This window comes from Haplochromis burtoni, unplaced genomic scaffold (assembly GCF_018398535.1).
Source record: "Haplochromis burtoni strain Fernald_Lab_line unplaced genomic scaffold, NCSU_Asbu1 Contig_99, whole genome shotgun sequence".
NCBI classification, from domain to species: domain Eukaryota; kingdom Metazoa; phylum Chordata; class Actinopteri; order Cichliformes; family Cichlidae; genus Haplochromis; species Haplochromis burtoni.
Window position 1 is genome coordinate 274,386 of NW_024582460.1, and position 18,974 is coordinate 293,359.

Below are 18,974 nucleotides of genomic sequence, written 5' to 3' on the forward strand. Positions count from 1 at the left end.
TATTTTTTAAATTAGAAAAAGGGGAATCTGACAGACAGTCATCATGGCAAAATTACCCAAGGGTCACCTGGGTGACGTACAGTGGTGTGAAAAAGTATTTTCCCCTTCGTGATTTGTTAATTTGTTAGCATATTTGTCACACTTTGGTTTCAAATCGTCACACAAATTTTAGACAAAAATGACCCAAGTAAGAACCAAACTCACACTGCAGTTTGAAAAGACAATTTCATTTAAGTTATAAGAGCTTTCCAAACCTACCAGATCTATGTGAAAAAGCAATTTTCCCCCTTGTTACATCACGAATTAACCACATTTTTGGAAAGAGCATGGGTGTTCATATTCTTCAGATGAATACTGCCAGACACCTTGAATTAACAAATCACTTAGATTGAACCTGTGTGACAAAGTGAAAAAGATTAAAAGATTTTAAAAAGCAAGACATCATGGTTGGGTAAGGTCAGTGTTCATGATTTAGAAAGAGAGTGGGCATATATGCAGAGCTCGAAGGTGAAAACCACTACTGATCAAAAGAACACAAAGGCTTGTCTCACATTTGATGAATTTTGGGAAAATATTCCGTGGACTGACATAATACAATTGACAAGTTTTTTGGAAGGTTTAAGGCCCATTATATCTGGCTTAAAACTAATACAGTGTTACATAAAAAATACATCATACCAACAGTCAAAAATGGTGGCAGTATTGTAACAGATTCATTAATTCTGCTCCCTACCAAAAAAAGAGAATTTTTGGTCATCAGTTTGTGTCAGTATGTCAGGGTTATGCAGCAGGACAATGACTTGGACAAAGACTTATCAGATTAAGATTATTTTGCATGACCTTTAACAGGCCGTTCATGGTCAAAACCCCTCCAATATGACTGTATATGACTCTGCAAAGCAGTGGGCCGAAATTCCTCCACACTGATGTGAAAGGCTCCTTCTCAGGTCTCAAAAACGCTTGATTGCACTTCTTGCTACCAAGGGTGCCATAACCAGTTATTAGGTTTGGGGGGCAGTTACTTTTTGGATTGGATAGCTTTTTCACCTTAATAAATTATTGCATTTTGTATTTATTCAGTTGTCTTTGCGTATTTTTATTTATTTTTTTGATGATGTAAATGTGATAAATATGCCAAAAATCAAACTTTTTCAGGGCACTGTATTGTAAGATTCAGATGTAATGATTGCAGTCAGTGACATTAAAACTCAGTCGGATGCTATTTAGAATAAAAAATGACATTTAATTTGTGATTTTGCAGAATTTTACGTGTCCTCTCTTAAGTTCTAAATATGGACCTGTCACCGTAAGAATGTGACTAATAAACCTTTAAAACTGTAAGAAAATTATGGTTATGAGCAGTTACAAGAAGGGAAAAAATGTCTTTGCTGCCTGTTATAAATACTGACTTTGATGGCTTGACTGGCTTTGAATCTTGTCTGATCTACACGATTGTCATGGAAACCCAGAAATAACTGTTGGGTTGACAGTGCCACATGGAAAGACTTTGATAATATATTTAAAATTGATGATGTTTTTAATCAGGCTGTTACTGTTAATTGTTTGTAGTCCCCAGCTTCGATTGCTTCCAGTTTGCCTGTCAAGCGGGCTGATGTTCGTGCTGTAACAGAATTAGCTGTTAAAAAGGTTTTTTACTTCCACAGTAAAGAAGGGACCAGAAAACAGAATGTGCAACTTGTTTTGGGTTTGAATCTTGTGTTCTGAAGATGTATTGTGCAGAGCTACAGTATGTCATACTTTGTAAAAGCTGCTGCGTGCATGCTGTGGACAAAACTGTCACAAAGAGCAGGATTTACTGTAGCTGGTCGCTCTTCAACGAGCTCTTTGATATATTTGTGTATGAATTTGTGAGGTTAAGTGTGTATACACAGTGTATTGGCCTATTAACAGTATGTGCATACCTCATTATGTAGACAGTGTGAGTCCAGACATTCCTGTGTGAGTCCGCATTTTGTGTGTGTGCGTCTTTGTGTGTGAGAGAGAGAGCGAGAGGGAGAGAGAGAGAGAGAGACATGTAGTCCCTTGTCAACAATGTTATGACAAACTGCAGCACAAAAGGGATAAGCAGCTTCCATATCAGCAAACCCTGCTGCCAGTCATGATCTTGCTCTCTCGAGCTGCCCTTGCTTTCTATTATCAGAGGTGTAGTTGTATTCATGGAAGCCACAAATCATTAATGGCAGCTGCCTATTTGGGAAAGCTTTTGCTTCTTACAATATGCAGTATTTCACAGTTTCTCAAAACTGGTCTTTAAAAAATTAAAAGTTAAAATGAATGCTTCCTCTTTCTTCCAAGAAAACTTTAAGTGTTAAAGCCTTGCTAAAAAGGGAACATGAAAAATGAAACTGACAGTGCCTATTTTATCCAAATTGTTCATTTAAAATTGTGTAGAGCTGTAAAAATGGTTTTTCTTTGGTAATAAAAGCAAGTAATAAGTTTAGTCAGATACATTTACGTCAAGGACGTGACCATTTTTTCAAATATTGTTCTCTGGTTCTTTTAGGGACTTCTCAAGGAATCAGAGCAACAAGAACACACAGACACACCTTCACGCACATGCATGCACACATATGCACATTTGTGGACTGTAAATGCAAACTGACATGGCATCAATGTATTAGTGACTCCAGAAGTACACAAGGTGCACATTTGCGTTACTGTGTCTTTTCTGTCCTACGTGGCTTCAAATCAAACTAACAGCTTTTAAGAAGTGGAGCTTTTTCTCTGCTCAGCATCTGCTATTTTAGAATTTGATCGGATGCTTTATGCCATTCCCGTGCTTGACTTCCTGACCTCCTCACAAGCTCTGTGCAGCTTCAAATGACTTCCTACAAAAATAGACTCAGTGCATAATTTTGAGCATCCTATGGGATTCTTCTGAAACGTGCTGTGGAGGAACGATAAGCAATTGCTTGAGTGGGTGCAATCCATTACGACGCAGCCGCCCTGAGTGGGATTCACTGTTGGTTATTACCAGAGATGGGCAGTAACGCGTTACTGTAATCCGATTACTTTTTTCAAGTAACGAGTAAGGGAGTAAGGGATTACTATTGCAAAAATGGTAATTAACAACAATTCTGATGGCAAAAGAGCCAAACGGGACAGGCCAAAAAAAAAAAAATGGTAATTAACGGTAAACCATCTAAACTTCCAACCAAGCAAGGTAATTTTTTCATGCTCTGCCCAAACTGTTCTAACACATTGTTTTATTACTGCCGTTAATAAATGCTTTGATTTTTAAACAAAAAGGTAGGCCGCTCTTTTAAAGCTATACAAATATTTGTTTCATTCTGCTGTCAGGTTTTCTGACAAATTTTAAAAGTTTAAAAGTTTTCTGGGCATAAATAATCAGGGAAGTTGAAACGTGAGTGATGAAATTAACCATTCATCACAAGTTACTAATTTTTAAAAGGGAAAAGAAAAGTAGCTTCCACCAAAACAAGCAATGAACTGGGATAAAAGCTGAACAAAAAAGTAAGCTAAAGACTCTCCTAAGGTGTAAGCGCAACACGATTCCACAGAATGAGTCCACAGGCACCACGCTGCACCTTTTCTCCCAGCCTTTGTACTCTGTCCCCGACGGCCGAATGGAGACAGCCGTGCGCAATTACCTGCTCCACGGGGGAAAGGCGGTACCTGAGACACAGGAGACAGAAAGAGCGAAACAAAGCACAACATTCGGCACTAAGGCCATAACACATTCTTTTAGAAGAAAACCGAGAAAAAAAAAAGACAGCAATTGGTTGTTTTCTGATGAAGGCTGCGAAAATGAGGATTGCCAGTATGGGTTACAGCTCTGCTTTTAGGCCTGTTTGTGTGCTAGAAGTGACAGCTGTCTCTGAGAAGCCACAAAACAAAAGTACAGACAAGCGTCAAATTAAAGGAAATAACAACAGAAAGTGTCTTAGTAACGAGCTGAGATGCTATATGCACAGCTTTGCATGGATTCTGCAAGGTTTTTTTTTTTTGAAAACTATTGTAGAAATTGTCTAAAATCAGAAAAAACTGTCAACTCATTGCAGTCGACTTACATGATTTTTGTGAGGGATTTATTTTCTCCTTCTGCTCTTTCCTCTGGTGAATCATTTGTGCTCCTCATTAGAAAGTGTGGTTTTTTGGTATAACCAAGAGAATGTTTTCATGTCACGCCACATCATTAGTTAACTCAGTGGAATGATAGGATTTTTAAAGCCTAACTGATGGAGGGAAAGATGTGCCCTCACTTTGTCCTTTGTTGATGGTCCTGGAAAAAAGAGAAAAGAAAGAGAAGAGTAAAACTGGTGCAAAAATCTGAACTCACTTTGGTTAACATTATATTTAAAGCCATGTTTTGACTAAAGGGTATCCAACTTGAATAAGTCTACCTAACTAAATACATTATACAGCTAAATGCCTTTAAAAGTATGTAATGATAACTCTCGATTTCAAGGGTGCACAATATTGGAAAATATCCCTACTAGCGTCCAGCAGCTGGTGCAGTGTCACTAGCAATAATTTTAATAACACAGTAATGATACACATCAGCACGACAGCTCATTTCTTTTATTACTGCCTGGGTATTTTGCCTTTTTTAGACAATCCGAAGGTGGGAAGAAAAACAACAGGGAAATAATTTCCTTGTTTTTTTAATGTCATTCATCTTTTTAAGTTTGTCATAATTTTATTCTAATTGTTTTTAGTATTTAGTGTTTGTGTATAAAATGTTTCATCATTATTCCATAATTAGACAAAATAGTATTAAAGTATTATACATGCAGTATTATTATAGCTTACACTGCATAATTTTGCATTCACAATTCATATATTTGCTCTACAGGAGTTTTAGATTCCCACCGACACAGGTCACACTCTTAGGTGGTAGTCGAGTGTTGGAAACATGTACTCGAGTATCACTTAGTTATATCAAAGGCATGAAAAATCCAAATGAACAGGAAGCAGTATGTTGCCTTGTTTATAGGACCTCTCAGCGGGTTTAATAGGATTCTCACAAATTAATGGTCTAATGTTTGTTTGATGTTGTTGGACAAACTGTTGGTGGCAATTCTGCAAAGCGTTCACAACCAGCAGCTATTAACTACATCATTACACTCACTTTCCCCGTCTTGATCTTCCTTTCTTCCCTAGTTTGTTTATCTGGTGCGTCAGTGACGAAAAGAAACGGGGAGGGTGAGAGTCTGTTTTCTCCTCTCCCATCCCACTCTCATTTCACTCTCCAACTCATTTTTTAAAGACGGCATCATAAGTAGCTCAATTAACAAAGTTGATGGGAGCCGCTATGAAGGTGTCTTTCTGGGATATGCTCATTACGCAACTGGCACGAGTAGAATTTCTTTTGATGTCACTCAAAAGAAAAGCCTCTTTGTTTGTAATTCTTAATTTCTAAAAACCATTTCCCTGTTGCTAATGATGCATGCATATTGAGAAGGATCAACGTCACATCAGATTAAATGAGGAGGGAGAAGCAAACCGCAGTAAAGGAAAAGAAAATGTGACATCGAAAGCGGCGGAGTGTCCGCGGTTTGCTCGCAAGGTTTTCTAAATGCATGTACATTTGGTTTATCTTACTGAACGGAGCATGAAGGACATTTCTCTCATTTTGCTCTATTCTCTTTAGGGAGGTCCTTGAAATAACTTTGAGTCTACATCAAGCAACTGTTTTGCACAGTGGGTTATTTTGGTATCTGGGGTAACCCAGCTACAAAACACAACAATATGTTCTTACTTAGCCTTTATTGATGAGATGCATGTGTTTGTAAATCATGATAAAATAATAATGATGAAGTGCTGCTAGCAAGTTTTTACTTCTTCTTTAAGTAATGTTTTAAATAGTGAAATGAAAATGTGTTTTCAATTTACTATTCATCAAAATTTATTAGCAGTACTATTTGTGTCTTGCCCTGTCTTCTTTTAATTGAATACATTCCTGTAGTGGCTTTAATCACTATGAATTAAAGGTCCCTTTTATGTCTTTTTTAAAAGAAATTACAGATTAATGTTGTCATGGCTATGTTCCAGGTCACAAATACAGAACTGTGCAAAAGTCTTAAGCCTCTCCTTATTTATTTGTGGTTTTGCTGGGATTCATTGCAGCAATTTATTGAAAGCAGCAAAGATCCTGTACATAGAAATACAGCACATAAGGTAAAAACAGAGTTTGCACATTTCTAACGAGCTCGAAAGTCAATATTTAGTATGACCCCCTTTATTCTTCAACATATCCTGAATGCTGTTAGACAGGCTTTCTTTAATTTCTCTAAGTAACCTTCAGGAGTAGTTCTCCAGGCAATCGTCGTGGAGGAGTTTGGCCTCCCTCAGCCCTTTCTCTTTGTTTCCCTGAAGGAAGGAACACAGGAACAACCATTCTCCCACTGAGACCATTTGGGATATGGGTACAATTTCTGAACAGTGAACAATAGATGAACCACGATGCATCTATCATGTCCTGTGTGAGGTCTTTACTGGATTTTTTTATGTTTCATAAGGCCTTGACTCTCAGATACAGTTCATCTGCGGTAGATAGTTTTTAGACCTGTCACTTCTTGTTTTGTCCTCCACTTGTGTAGTTTCCTCTGATATTTTAAGGACACCCTATGCCCCATGCTGAGATATGCCGCGTTTTCGGCTAATAGCTCTTTTGGAATCACTTTTGGTGCAAATATAGATATATTTATGGCTGTCATACTGCATTATTTTTGGAATTTTATAGATTCAACTAAAGAAATGGGCACAAATTATGTGTTTTTGCCACTGGCTGCCGGTAATAAAGCTCTCAAGGATAGTAATTTAAAACTGATTCTTTCCTAAGTTGTGTATTAAACACACCTCTTAATTTAGGTGGGTTATTCATGTTTGATTCATTCGTAGGTCAATACTGTTGCACAAGAATACTTTTAAAACAATACAAATCTGGTTCTTTGGAAGCAAAATATCAAGAAATGAGGTGTGGCTCAAGACTTTTGCACAGAGCTTTACCTTATTAATGGGATGTACTGCTGCACAGATATAACAAATAAAGTGAAGATATCTACGAAATTTTCATGTTCATCCATAAAATGCCAATAGTGAACATAGGCTCTACATAATGAATCAGTTATTGCTTCCTCTTGCAACACACCTGCCATGTGAGGGCCATTTGCTCAAGCTCAGTCAAGAATTTCAGTTTCATTTCTTGCAGCAATTTGATTATTTTAGCAAGAGTGAAAAAAGTAACAAACTTAACCAATGACAAAATTGTGCAAGACAGGCTCTCATTTACCAGTGTGAACAGGATCTAATTGGCATTTGGAATACACCATCATATAAACAGTAAACATAAGCTGTATGAGAGGAAAATCATATGTGAAAGGAAAGACAAGTATATCATTAAAGAAAGGTACAGTACTGCCTGATGTCAAAGGTGAAATTAGACTTTTCTGAAGCAATCGGGAAAGAAAAGTATTTAATTAATGTCATCCCCTTTATTCCACTGGCAAATGTGCATTAATTATCATGTAGGTCAAAGTTTTCTCCAGTGTTTAAATATTGGAATTTCTTTTCTTATTTTTTTCTTCATGAATCACAGTTTGAATCCAGAGTTTCGTAGCGCAATGATGTGGACCTAACTGCTGTAAAGTCATTACAGAGTATCTGAGTAAAACAGCAAAGAAATGAGAGATGGAGGAAAACTGTCTTTAACAGTAATTGCCTCGCTGCCGGAAAGAGTGTACGAATACAAGCAGAACACCTGCAAAGACAAGTCAAGCTTATTTTTCTTTCTTTGTGACATTTAATTGTTCTTCTGGTGGGTGGAAATGAAAATGCACTATAGCTCACTAGAATTAACTTGAAAGAGACACCAAAAGAGCCGTAGACCCGTAGAAGCTGTGAGGATTATTCATGCCAACCTAACTTACAGACACAGAATAATTTTAAATAAATTATATTATAAAAACAAACAGCCAAAGGAAAAAATAAACCCCTGTATAATAAATCTGTTTTTGCAAAATGTGCACATGTGCGTAAATGGCAGTGGTTCAGATTCAAGTGTCATTAGTCTCAGTACTGTATACAGATCAAGGGCAGAGGTTTGTGTTATTAATCAATTACATGATGCATTCACACAATGTTGATCAAGTGTGACTGTGTTGCAGTTTGTAAATGAGCCAAAGACACGTTCAGCCTAATTGATCAACATCAGCTGATGTGCATTATTCCGACTTGGTTTTGTATGATTACTGATGTATCATCACCATGATATATTTCTTATGCATTTTTTTAAATAAAATGTGTATGAGGATTTTGACTCGAGGTCTGAATCCTTAACGTAATACATTTTTAAATGATGTACTCTTTTCTACCTGTCTTTAGGAACGTGCCTTTTACTACAGTTTTATTCTAAACAGGCTGTACTGGTTTTTACAAAGACCAGAATCTCTGGGAACAAATTTGTACCTTAATATAAAAAGAAAAACTTGTGTGTATGTTGTTGTTTCTACATCTTCTTCAGTCATACACTTAGAAATGGCCTGTCAGTAATATGGTTCTTCTCTCATCTACTACTCTACTACTGGCTACTTAGCGCTTTGCTTATCTCACATCTGCACCTAGGCACAAGTAGAACATCAGCAGGTTTAAACCCAGAACTTTCTTGCTGTGAGGTGATTGTGCTAACATTGCACCACCTTGCTTGAGATTTACACGACAAATACAGAATGAAACCTGAAGCCAAAAATGACTTAGATGCATTTTAATTCACTTAAAAGAATCAGTAAAACCTTAAAAATCTAAGAATAAAATTAACATTTTACTATTTTTAAAAAATATTTCTAAACATAGTCTGTCTCCTGATACTGCAGCTTAAAATCTGAAGCAGATGGTGTGGTTATATATACATATACATTTCATATATAGATGTAGCATTTTTGGCACCTGAAAAGGACAGATAGATATCTTGAGGGCCAGTAATTTTCAGATTGAATAAAAACAACAAAGAGATCGAAAAAAGGAAAATCCTCCAATCCTACTGCTGCTTTAAACTGATTCACAACAAAGTACACTTTCATGTTTTTAAACTGCATATTTTTTAATGAATATTTAAAAATATTTAATTTCCTTGCAGTAATTCCCACATTAACATACCTGGGGGAAGATCAGAAGAAGCAGACACTCCCTTGGTGTGCTCAGTGACATAGTGAACCGACTGAAGTGTGCATTGCTTTGCTTGTTGCCATATTTCAACTGTATCAGCACGCTCGCTTCATTCTGTGGTTTGTTATATTGGACAATAAGACGCCCTCAGGCAGTCCATACTGAGTGATGTATCTGAGACATCTGGTGATGGCTCTGATCATGACCTGTGTCGCTCTCCACCTATTGGTTCACACAGCACTCCAGCTTGCTCAGAGGGGGGTGTGACAGGTAGAAGCGCAGGAAGCCCCTGCTGCACAGAGCTGTGGGTAAAATAAGCCTACCTATTATGTGTGTGTGTGTGTGTGTGTGTGTGTGTGTGATAGGGTATTCCAGTTACTCAACTCCAGTCTCACTGAGAAGAGTAAGGGGTGAAATAAACTTGCACTCTTCCATGAAATGCAAGATCTCTTTGTGCGTCTACGTGCAAAACGGTGAGATTGATTTGCAGTCTTCGTGAACAAACGTGTGCATGTGTGTGCAGACACTGTTATTCTGCAGCTTAGCTGTGACACCGTTCGAAAATGTCCATCAGCGAGCAGGATAGCGAGGCAGTGTGCCGATCACGGCACCGCTCTCCTTCTTTCTCTCTCCATTGCTCCCTCCTTCAGATGGCCCCAGCGGATGGAAAGAAACACTAATGGCCGCTCGTTATAGAGAAACACCGACATGAAACAGGACTTAATGAGCTGTTTTCTGTTTTGTATTTTTCTCAGGGGGTCATTGTTATTGGAGGAAAATTGATTGGCAGCAAGCCCGCACCCATGGGGACTATGCGATGTTCTGGGCGATAGCAAAGTTGTTGCAGCAAGGGCAGCTTTGTTCAGATGTTTGAAGCTGCAGGGTGTGTGAATGCACGTGCATTTATCTTTGCATTTTGAAGCTGGCATGTGTCTGTGGAATGTAGGGAGTATGTACTCGAGTACTCGAGAGGGAGGTGATAAATCCCAGTTTTCACTGGGTTCTTTGTAAGGACATTTCAAGCTGTGAAGAAATCTACAACAAAAATAGTTTTTTGAATGGTTGATAGATTACTTCTTATATATATCACATAAGATGGTAGCTCAGGCATGTGGAAGTTGTCACTATTATCCTGTTATCTTTTATCTCTTGTGAAATCCTCTGAAAGATACTAAAGCTTCAGTTACAACACAGATTACATCTTCCTGAAAGAAATACCTAGCAAAGCAGTGTATAACAACAGAATGCTATTTAACCTTCAACAGAGACCTACAAAGAATAGACACTAGAGCCCGACAGATTTATCAGCAGGTCAGTATTATCATTTATTATTAGCTATTTGTCATTCTGTCAGTATCCACATTTATAAAGGCAGATAAGGAAGAGATGGGAGAAACACCCTTCAACCTTCAACCATGTGAGTGGTGCATAGTTTCCCAATCAGAGGGCACGCTACAACTTTCCTGTTGGCAACACACGTACTGGCAAGCTACAAAGACGACAATCAGCTAATCCCAGCAGAGCTGAGTAAAAAAATAACTACACTGACCATATGTTTATGTTTTATGTGCCTGAAAGAAGAAAATGATAAAGATACAGGAATATTGTTTTCAGTTTTCAGGAATATTCAAATCTCAAATTCAACTTTTATTTGCCACATACACAATCATACAGAGTACAACATGCAGTGAAATGCTTAACGCTGTGCAATTTCCGACCAGATACAAGTATAAAATAAAGTTAAAAATCAAAATTAAAAAGGTGTGAAAATCAACAGTGTGCAGATCAGTGAACAGGTACATCGAAGTACATTATTTTGTTATTAAGTGCATGTACAGTTTTGTGAATATTGGATCTAATCAACACACAAACCAGGGCATGGACACATTTGTGAAAATGACAGTTAGGGAAACATATAAAGTAGAGTTTGTAACAAAAAAAGACTGCAGTACATGACCTACATCTCAACATTGGCTTTAATATTGTGGGCAATAAAGAAGGCTTCTGCATCTCAGAATAGTAGTAAAACAATATGAAGCTTAATAAGTTAGGTCACCACTGGTAGACTGCATTTATTTGTTTGTTTGTTTATTCATATACTTATTTGTTCATTTACTAATTAAAAATCTTCTGGAGTTTATGAGTGTTTGTTTAATGACAGTGGTATATTAGTCTGGTGACCTACAGCATTTAGGTTTTCGGATATTGTCATATTGATAAAGACTTAAAATGCAATATAGTATGCAATTATGGTCCCCACTTAATTGAAGGTAAGCATGGAAACTGGTGGGCACCTTTTCAGTGGTTAAGGTTTTGTGGAAATTGTAATTTAAAATAATATATAATGCGAAAGAACTGACATGAGGTGCTGCTGTGTTAGAGCATCTTGCACAGTGAACCATTACACAATCAATTTATAAAAAGGGATAATGTTGGACACAATTAAATACTGTAGAGATGTTTTTCAGTATTCTCTGCTGAGTAACAGCAACAAATGAAAATAAATAGTTAGCTTTTTCTCATCATTCTGGTATTTAAAAATATGTTTAAGAATAGAGTATTAGAAAAATATATAAATCAAGAATGAAAAGAGCAAACCCCCCCCCCAAAAAAAACCAAAACCCTCTTGATTCTTTTGCTTTGATGTAGTTACTTATCTAAGGTGGAAAGTTTTTTGTTTTTTTTTCTTGTTTGTTTGTTTGGTTGTTGCTTTGTTTTATTATTTGCTTCGAGCCCTGTGTACAGGAGCTGCATGCAAAAAGATATTTTGTGAAAAGGGTTGGCGTAATAAGCAAATGCTTCAGCCAATACCTTTTGATTAGCCTTGTCTCATGCTTTCTTGCTTTGTGGTAGATCTTTGTTCTGTTTTCACTGAGATATTTGAATGCTAATCAATAAAAAATCAAATCAAATTAAAATCAAAATTTCTGGTAATATTTGTTGACGATTTAAATCTTAGATGATCTGTCTGGGTTTCATGTAATATATATCTATACATACATATTTATAGGTGTAAAAGTTGACCAGGCTCTGCAGTGAATTTAAAAGTTCAAATTTAAAATGGAAACAAAAACAAAATGCTCAGTTTTTTGAACCGATGGTGTGTAACCGATGGTGTGTAACCGATGGTGTGTAACCGATGGTGTGTAACCGATGGTGTGGACTTTTGCCTCGCAAAGCCTATGCTGACTTACTTTTTGAAACTTTGGACATTATGAGTAATAACAATTGTAACAGTTTATGCGTAAAAGAAGGACAAGCAATAAAGGTTCATTGTTTTAAAATTATTTCCCAGAACTTGATTTATTTTAATCAACTCCTCGTAAGTAATAAACTTATCCCTAAACATATGTTTTGGAAAAAGGTAAAAAAGACCTATCTGGAAACATTTAGATAGTTTTTGATGTCTTCCAGTGAGAACATTTAATGTTTTTGTTCCCTGATTGCTAACACTTTGGAGATATATTCAATAAAACAATATATTCATATTCTGATTGCCTACGATTAAAGCAAGGGTTTAGGTTGGGGTTGTTGCAAATGGACAAATCAGATCTCAGAAGGTTAAAGTTCATTTGGTTTTGTAATACATCTTTGAGGCGACATGTTATGCTTGTGTTGCAGCCATTCTTTGATATAACAGGTTATATTTTACCCTAACGCCTCGAGCAAAATTCCCAAAAGCCAAGTCAACTACCCAATATGACTGAAAGGTCTTAGATTTCTCCCCTGCTAGTTTGCGGGAAGAACCTTATTTATTACCAGCTGTATTTGAATAGCACTAATCTATGCATCAAGCCGCAGCACTCAGTCTGCACTTGGTAGATAAAGGCAGCTGGCATACTCCAAGGCGAGGCTGAATATCAATCGGCTACAGATGAAGCCTGTTCTCTCCAAAAGAGGTCCTAAAAGCAGCAAGACTCCACGCATGATTACAGACTGTCCAGCCACAGCTCCTCAAACAGTGACTGGAGATGTGAAAAGATTGCTCTATTATTTAAAATTGGTGCAAAAACACAATATTTTTTACACCATGGTGCAACGCAATTCTGTGAGCCGGAGGTAGGAACAGCATGAGATCATTCATCTTTTAAAGAGTGGCACACATGATTCACTTAGAGGTTATGCATACATCACATTTTATGCCCAGCAAGGAACAGTTCTGAATATGGGCCTCATTGTGAGGAGTAAGCTGTGTCCTGCCTGCTTTAAAACGGCAAGGGACCCTATTTTCATTTCTTTGCCACTACTGTTCAGATCAATGTGGTGGATTTAGTCTTTGCATTGTGTGTCTAGAGGAAATGTCCCAAAACAGCCAAAACAGAGATGCTTCTCACATATTGAAGGCAAAGGAAAGACTAATCAAGACCTTATTATGGAGGAGTCCATATAACATTTGGCTTCCGCTGGACTGTTTTCAAGCGAGCTTGAATGCAACATTCATGTTGTTGTTTTCCTTTGCTTACAGCGAGCATGTGTTTGTGTGAAATTGCAGGGAGTTTGGCCGATGGAAGGTGAACAGCTTGGCCCTGGAGAGACAAGAGAACAATGGCTTTTCCTTGCCTCTGGACCCTGAGTTCCTCCAGACCATTAGGCAGCTGGGCAGGAGGCCCAGTCTTAGCGCCATCACAGACAACATTATCAGGAAATACGGGACCCACTTCCTGCTCTCTGCTACACTGGGAGGTAAATAAAGAACACAGCTTGTGGTTATCTTTGCTTTTACTGACTTGTCTTAAAACGTGAATAACAAGGTGATGTTTTAGGAAGCCAGATGAACACAGCCTTTTTTACACAACAAGAAATTTTAACCCTCTGATGTCAAAGTCATCACAGGTGTCAACCATAACTCTGTCCCTACCCTAACACTAATCTTAGCCCAGTCACCACTGGTGACAGAGAGTTAAAGAAACTTTTTCAGGATCTTTACAAGTATTTCAGCTTGAGACCCAGAGTGAATTTGACAGAGTGGGAAAAAAAGCCTCATGTTTTGCTTGTCTGTTGAGACTTTGGAGCGTTTTCACTTCCCTTTCATCTTTAAAATTCTCTTCTCTACTTCAAAACCCAAATAAAAAATGCTAAAGGGACTTTCATTTTTTTATTTAGTTTCACAGTTTTATTGCTGTAACTTGTGTTCAAACTACTATTCTATTGAAAAGAACCAAGTACATATGCAGGCACAGTGTCTCTGTCTGTCTATTCTTGTTGCTTTTGACTTTAGTCTGTCAAATAAGTAAATTGCTATCAAGGGTAATCTTCAGAATAAGAGTAAACCTCTAGCAGCAGGGAGTCTGTCAGTTAAACATGTTTAATGCTCAAAAGCTTTTTGTTTTGAACTCGTTCAACTACTCTAAATATTTAAGTTAATTTTGGCCAAGAATGTGGAATCATTTGTATGTTTCTTAAACGCAGATTTTCTGACTCAACATGTAAAATCTGTCTTTGAAACTGTCAGTAGATCATCTGTTTCCATAACAATAGATCTAAGTTAGCCTGAGTGCTGTAATGTGCAGCAAAGCCCCCAGCTATCTGGTGTTCAATCACCTGCCAGCTGCTCTGTTTGGCTCTTTTCATCTTTTGTCTCTTGTGCATAAACTCTGAATACCAACAGTATTCAAATAGATCGGAGAGACAATCTTGCACATTATTGGTTGCAAACAAAAGGAAAGAAAATACAGCTGCACGCCAAAGATAACACGCAGCATTACCTTTAGCCTGTGCTAGTAGTGCTCTGTAAAAATATTGTAATATATAAAGTTATGTTGGCTAACAAAAAGTATTGTGTTTTGCAACCTCTGTACAAAAAAATTTGCAATGCTGATTTTTGAATTGCACGTCCTTCAGTGCCTATGTCCAGTTTTTATTGCATCGCAGTCTTCTTAATTTCCCTGTTTGTTTGTTTCCTGCCACATTCCCACCACTTTTAGATCAGCGCAATGGTGAGGAATTTTTTTAGCAGGATCAATTGTGGAAAACTTATGTAGCTTTTATCTGAAAAAATAATAAATAATAAGACTTCTACAAATCTCAATTTGTGCAACACAGCAATAGAGTCATCACTAAATTAGGGTGTAGTAACAAGGGCTGTTTGTTCTCTTAGCAGGTTTCCATCTTTATGAGTTTAATGTAAAGAGTATGATGATGTTCGCACAGAGGAGTCATAAATAATCAATCTGTATGTGTCACTGCGTCTGCGTTTTTGCAGGGGAAGAGTCATTAATGATATTTGTGGACAAGCGAAAGTTGAGTCGAACATCAGAAGCGAGTGAATCAAATGGCACAGCTGTGACGCTGGAAGCTCTGCACCAGCTGGCCGCCTCCTACTTCATTGACAGGGAGAGCACCCTGCACAAGCTGCACCACATCCAGATCGCCTCCACCGCCATCAAGGTAAAGTCAGCTTCTCTTTGGGCTTGAGTCACACATAATAACGGAATCACATTATTCGCCAATCGTTTAAATGGCTCCCATTGTTATAGCATTCCATCTATGAACGCAGCCATTCATTGAGTCATTGTTCCAATTTGCTTGGATGCTGCTTCACTGGATAAACATAATTATTGTATTTTTCAAAACATAGCAAAGTGGTCTTGATTAGCCCCCTCACTAAAGAATTAATTCAATCACAGCCAGTATGGTGTATTTCAGTGGTAACCATACAATCAGCAGATTTGGCTAATTTTAACAAGTGGAGCTTGTGTCAACAATCAGTGATTGCTTTTGCTTTTTTTATTGTTTTATTTTATTCTCCAAATTTATTTAGTATGCACACATTCAACAACTATATTTGTACCTGCATATTAAGAGCCCATTGATATGCTTTCCACTGGTTGAATAGTACACAAATTGATAAGAGGTCATCGTGGGATTGTTACCTTTTTACATTTATTCATTCAGGTGAACTATAAAGGGAGTCCAACTACCCCATTAAATGCTGTATATGTTTTCTTTAATAATACACATTATTACAAAAAAGGTTTTTATTTCCAAACGTTACTTTCTTATTAAAAGATAGGGTCACTGATTTGGCTGTGTGTGTACTCATGATGTTGCAAGCATAATTATTCTTGCTCTCCTTTTAGAGAGTAGCTATTGGACTAAATCAAGAAAAGCCCATCCAGTGGTCAGTACTTGCCAAGTCCTAACCACTTACTACCACTTACTTTATGCAGTTTACAGTCTGTGAAAGGACCTTGATGAGCAACTGTGCACTGCTTCAAATGCAAAATAGAAATATTAAAATATTTTTAAGCCCTTAGTTGAGGGGATTAGAACTATGTAAGGACAGGGAACCTCCATGTTAAATGGCAGCTATTTTTCTTACCATTTTTAATTAATGAACCATTAGGACTAAATGCACTTAAGACCTTACCTAATGTTCTAGCCAAAAATCCACCGGCAGCCATTAGTGAGGCAACCTCTTTATTGCTTAATAGTTTTACTTACAAAACTGTTGGGCAAAATGTGTATTATAACAGTGGTTGCCAAGCTTTCATTTTATTTTATGGAATTCATTTTATAATTATTATTTTTTATACTAACATAAGCTTCCTCAGGGCTTATAAGTATAATTATTATATATAAGCCATAATAGACGTGCTCTATTATGTCAGGTTGAGTGTATTTAATATATTTATTTTTCTTCTTCTCTATAGAAGGCACAATTGTACCAGAATATTTTAGATACTTTTTTTTTCCATTTACCTTTTTTTCCTTGAAGTATTCATTTTTTGTGATTGTAAGCCAAGCACAAATTATATTGGCTTACCACCGTCGTCAAATAATTAAAGAATAATCTTTAATTCTTATAAATGATTTTATTTTTTATTTAGTAACGTAGGAGACTATTCCTACAACCCTGTGTCACACCAATGATAATACATGTTAAATCTTGAATGGCTTGTAAAAATGTAATTAAAAACCCAACAACCTGGGGCTGGAAATGAAGCCACTATAAAGATTCAAATACTGTAATTCCTTAAATAATCACTTGAGGCTACTTTCAAAAGTGAGTCAATCCCCGTGGACGTCCATATTAAAATGGCTTTACAAGAGGAAAAAAATGTTTACAGTCTGTTAAAGTTTATAACCCTAATTTGAGATCCTGTCTTCCTTCTCTCACCCCAACTGGTCACAGCAGATGGCCCCGCCCCTCCCTGAGCCTGGTTCTGCTGGAAGTTTCTTCCTGTTAAAAGGGAGTTTTTCCTTCTCACTGTTGCCAAAGTGCTTGCTCATAGTGGGTCATATGATTGGTGGGTTTTTCTCTGTATGTATTATTGTAGGGTCTACCTTACAATATAAAGCGCCTTGAGGCAACTGTTGTTGTGATTTGGCGCTATATAAATAAAATTGAATTGAATTGAAAAGTTGGTATAAAAAATGGTAGTTTGCCTCATACTTATAATGGTAGATAATTACTGACACATGTAGCTGTAGCTTCTGGATATAGGCATCTTTAATACTCAAGTTTTGATCTTCAAACTTCTACTATTTTCATATGTTACTTATTATCACTAATTAGCAATTAAGTCTGTAATACATCCATACGCATTTATAGGCAACTTGTTTACTAAGCTAGGTGGTGCTAGCTGAGAACTCAGCACTCCACCTTCTCATCCAAACATGTTATATTGGGCTCCACAAAGCCAATGTGGCATCTGTAGCACTGAATGTTGTGTTATGTGATTACATCTTTTATATATAGTCTCTGGTATTTAAAAAGTTGCTTGTAGAAAAAAATAACTCTGAAACATCAAACACAATATTTATTTTATTAAAAGAAACTATAATGTTTGAAAGCTGACAAACTGAATAATCTTCTTAATATTATTTAGCTGAGAAATTAGAAAAAAAATATCAGTTTCCTTGCAAGTATTGCATTGTTGTGTTGGCTTTGATGTGACATTTGAGTAAACATGCACATTCAATGAGCAACCAAGAGAAGACATGAAGCGAGCAATACTGTTTACTTCCCTTCTCACTTTAATGTGTGTATTCACAAGCTTACATATGAGGCGGCATTCTGAGCATATCTAGATAGGCTTATGTAGGCTTATCAACCTACATCTTTTACAGCTTAATACCTCCAGGGTGTGTTCATACATCACTCTGTCAGTTGTTATCAAGCAGAATGAATTGAATAGGCTGGGTTTGTCCTTCACTTAAAATTCTCTGTTTTCAGAGGAATCTGTTACTTCACGTGGCTTTAATGTGTTTACGCCTACCTTTGGTAAACCACAGATTAACATCTAAGAATGTGGGTAACAATAACAATGTGTAAAAACACCAGTCTGAGACACGGTCAGCTTCTTCATTCTGTTTGTCATGTGATTACACCTGCTTCTGCAGTGATAGTTTTGAGATTGGATCTGCTAAAAAACAGAGATACCTGACCTGACTAACAAATCAATGTTTGCCGCTTATAGATCTTTGATGTTTTCCTGCAGTGTCACTGACTAAGAAACAAGCTTTATGTGAGAGCATGTCTTGAATGTTTTGAAAATGTGTTGAGCTGAAAATGAGGAGGCAATCTAAAATTACCTGATATTATTTAAAATGAGATCACATTAGATAACAGAGGACATATAAGGAACGACGCCAAATTGAGAATTAGTACACAGTAAAATATGTGAATCAAAATAAATAGTAAATGGATCTGATTGTGGTGTCATAAAATATAAGAGCGCATTACAAACCTACTGAAAAAGTACCAGTTTTACAAAAACATGTGGAAATGTAGTTGTTATAAAAATTCTGTTTAATTTAAGAATACATACAAGCCTGATGTGCAACCCAGTATCACGACAAAACATGTAAAAGACACGCCTGTT

General features: G+C 37.0%; 1 protein-coding gene across 1 annotated transcript in view; it reads left to right on the forward strand.

Moving 5' to 3' along the window:
* The window catches only part of brinp3a.1 (bone morphogenetic protein/retinoic acid inducible neural-specific 3a, tandem duplicate 1), a 60,775-nt gene that overhangs the window by 12,066 nt on the left and 29,735 nt on the right, over positions 1-18,974 (forward strand). The window contains exons 4-5 of the mRNA XM_005940271.3: positions 13,640-13,830; positions 15,350-15,534. Of these exons, the coding sequence (XP_005940333.1) occupies positions 13,640-13,830; positions 15,350-15,534 (376 nt within the window). The remainder of the gene's footprint in view (positions 1-13,639; positions 13,831-15,349; positions 15,535-18,974) is intronic.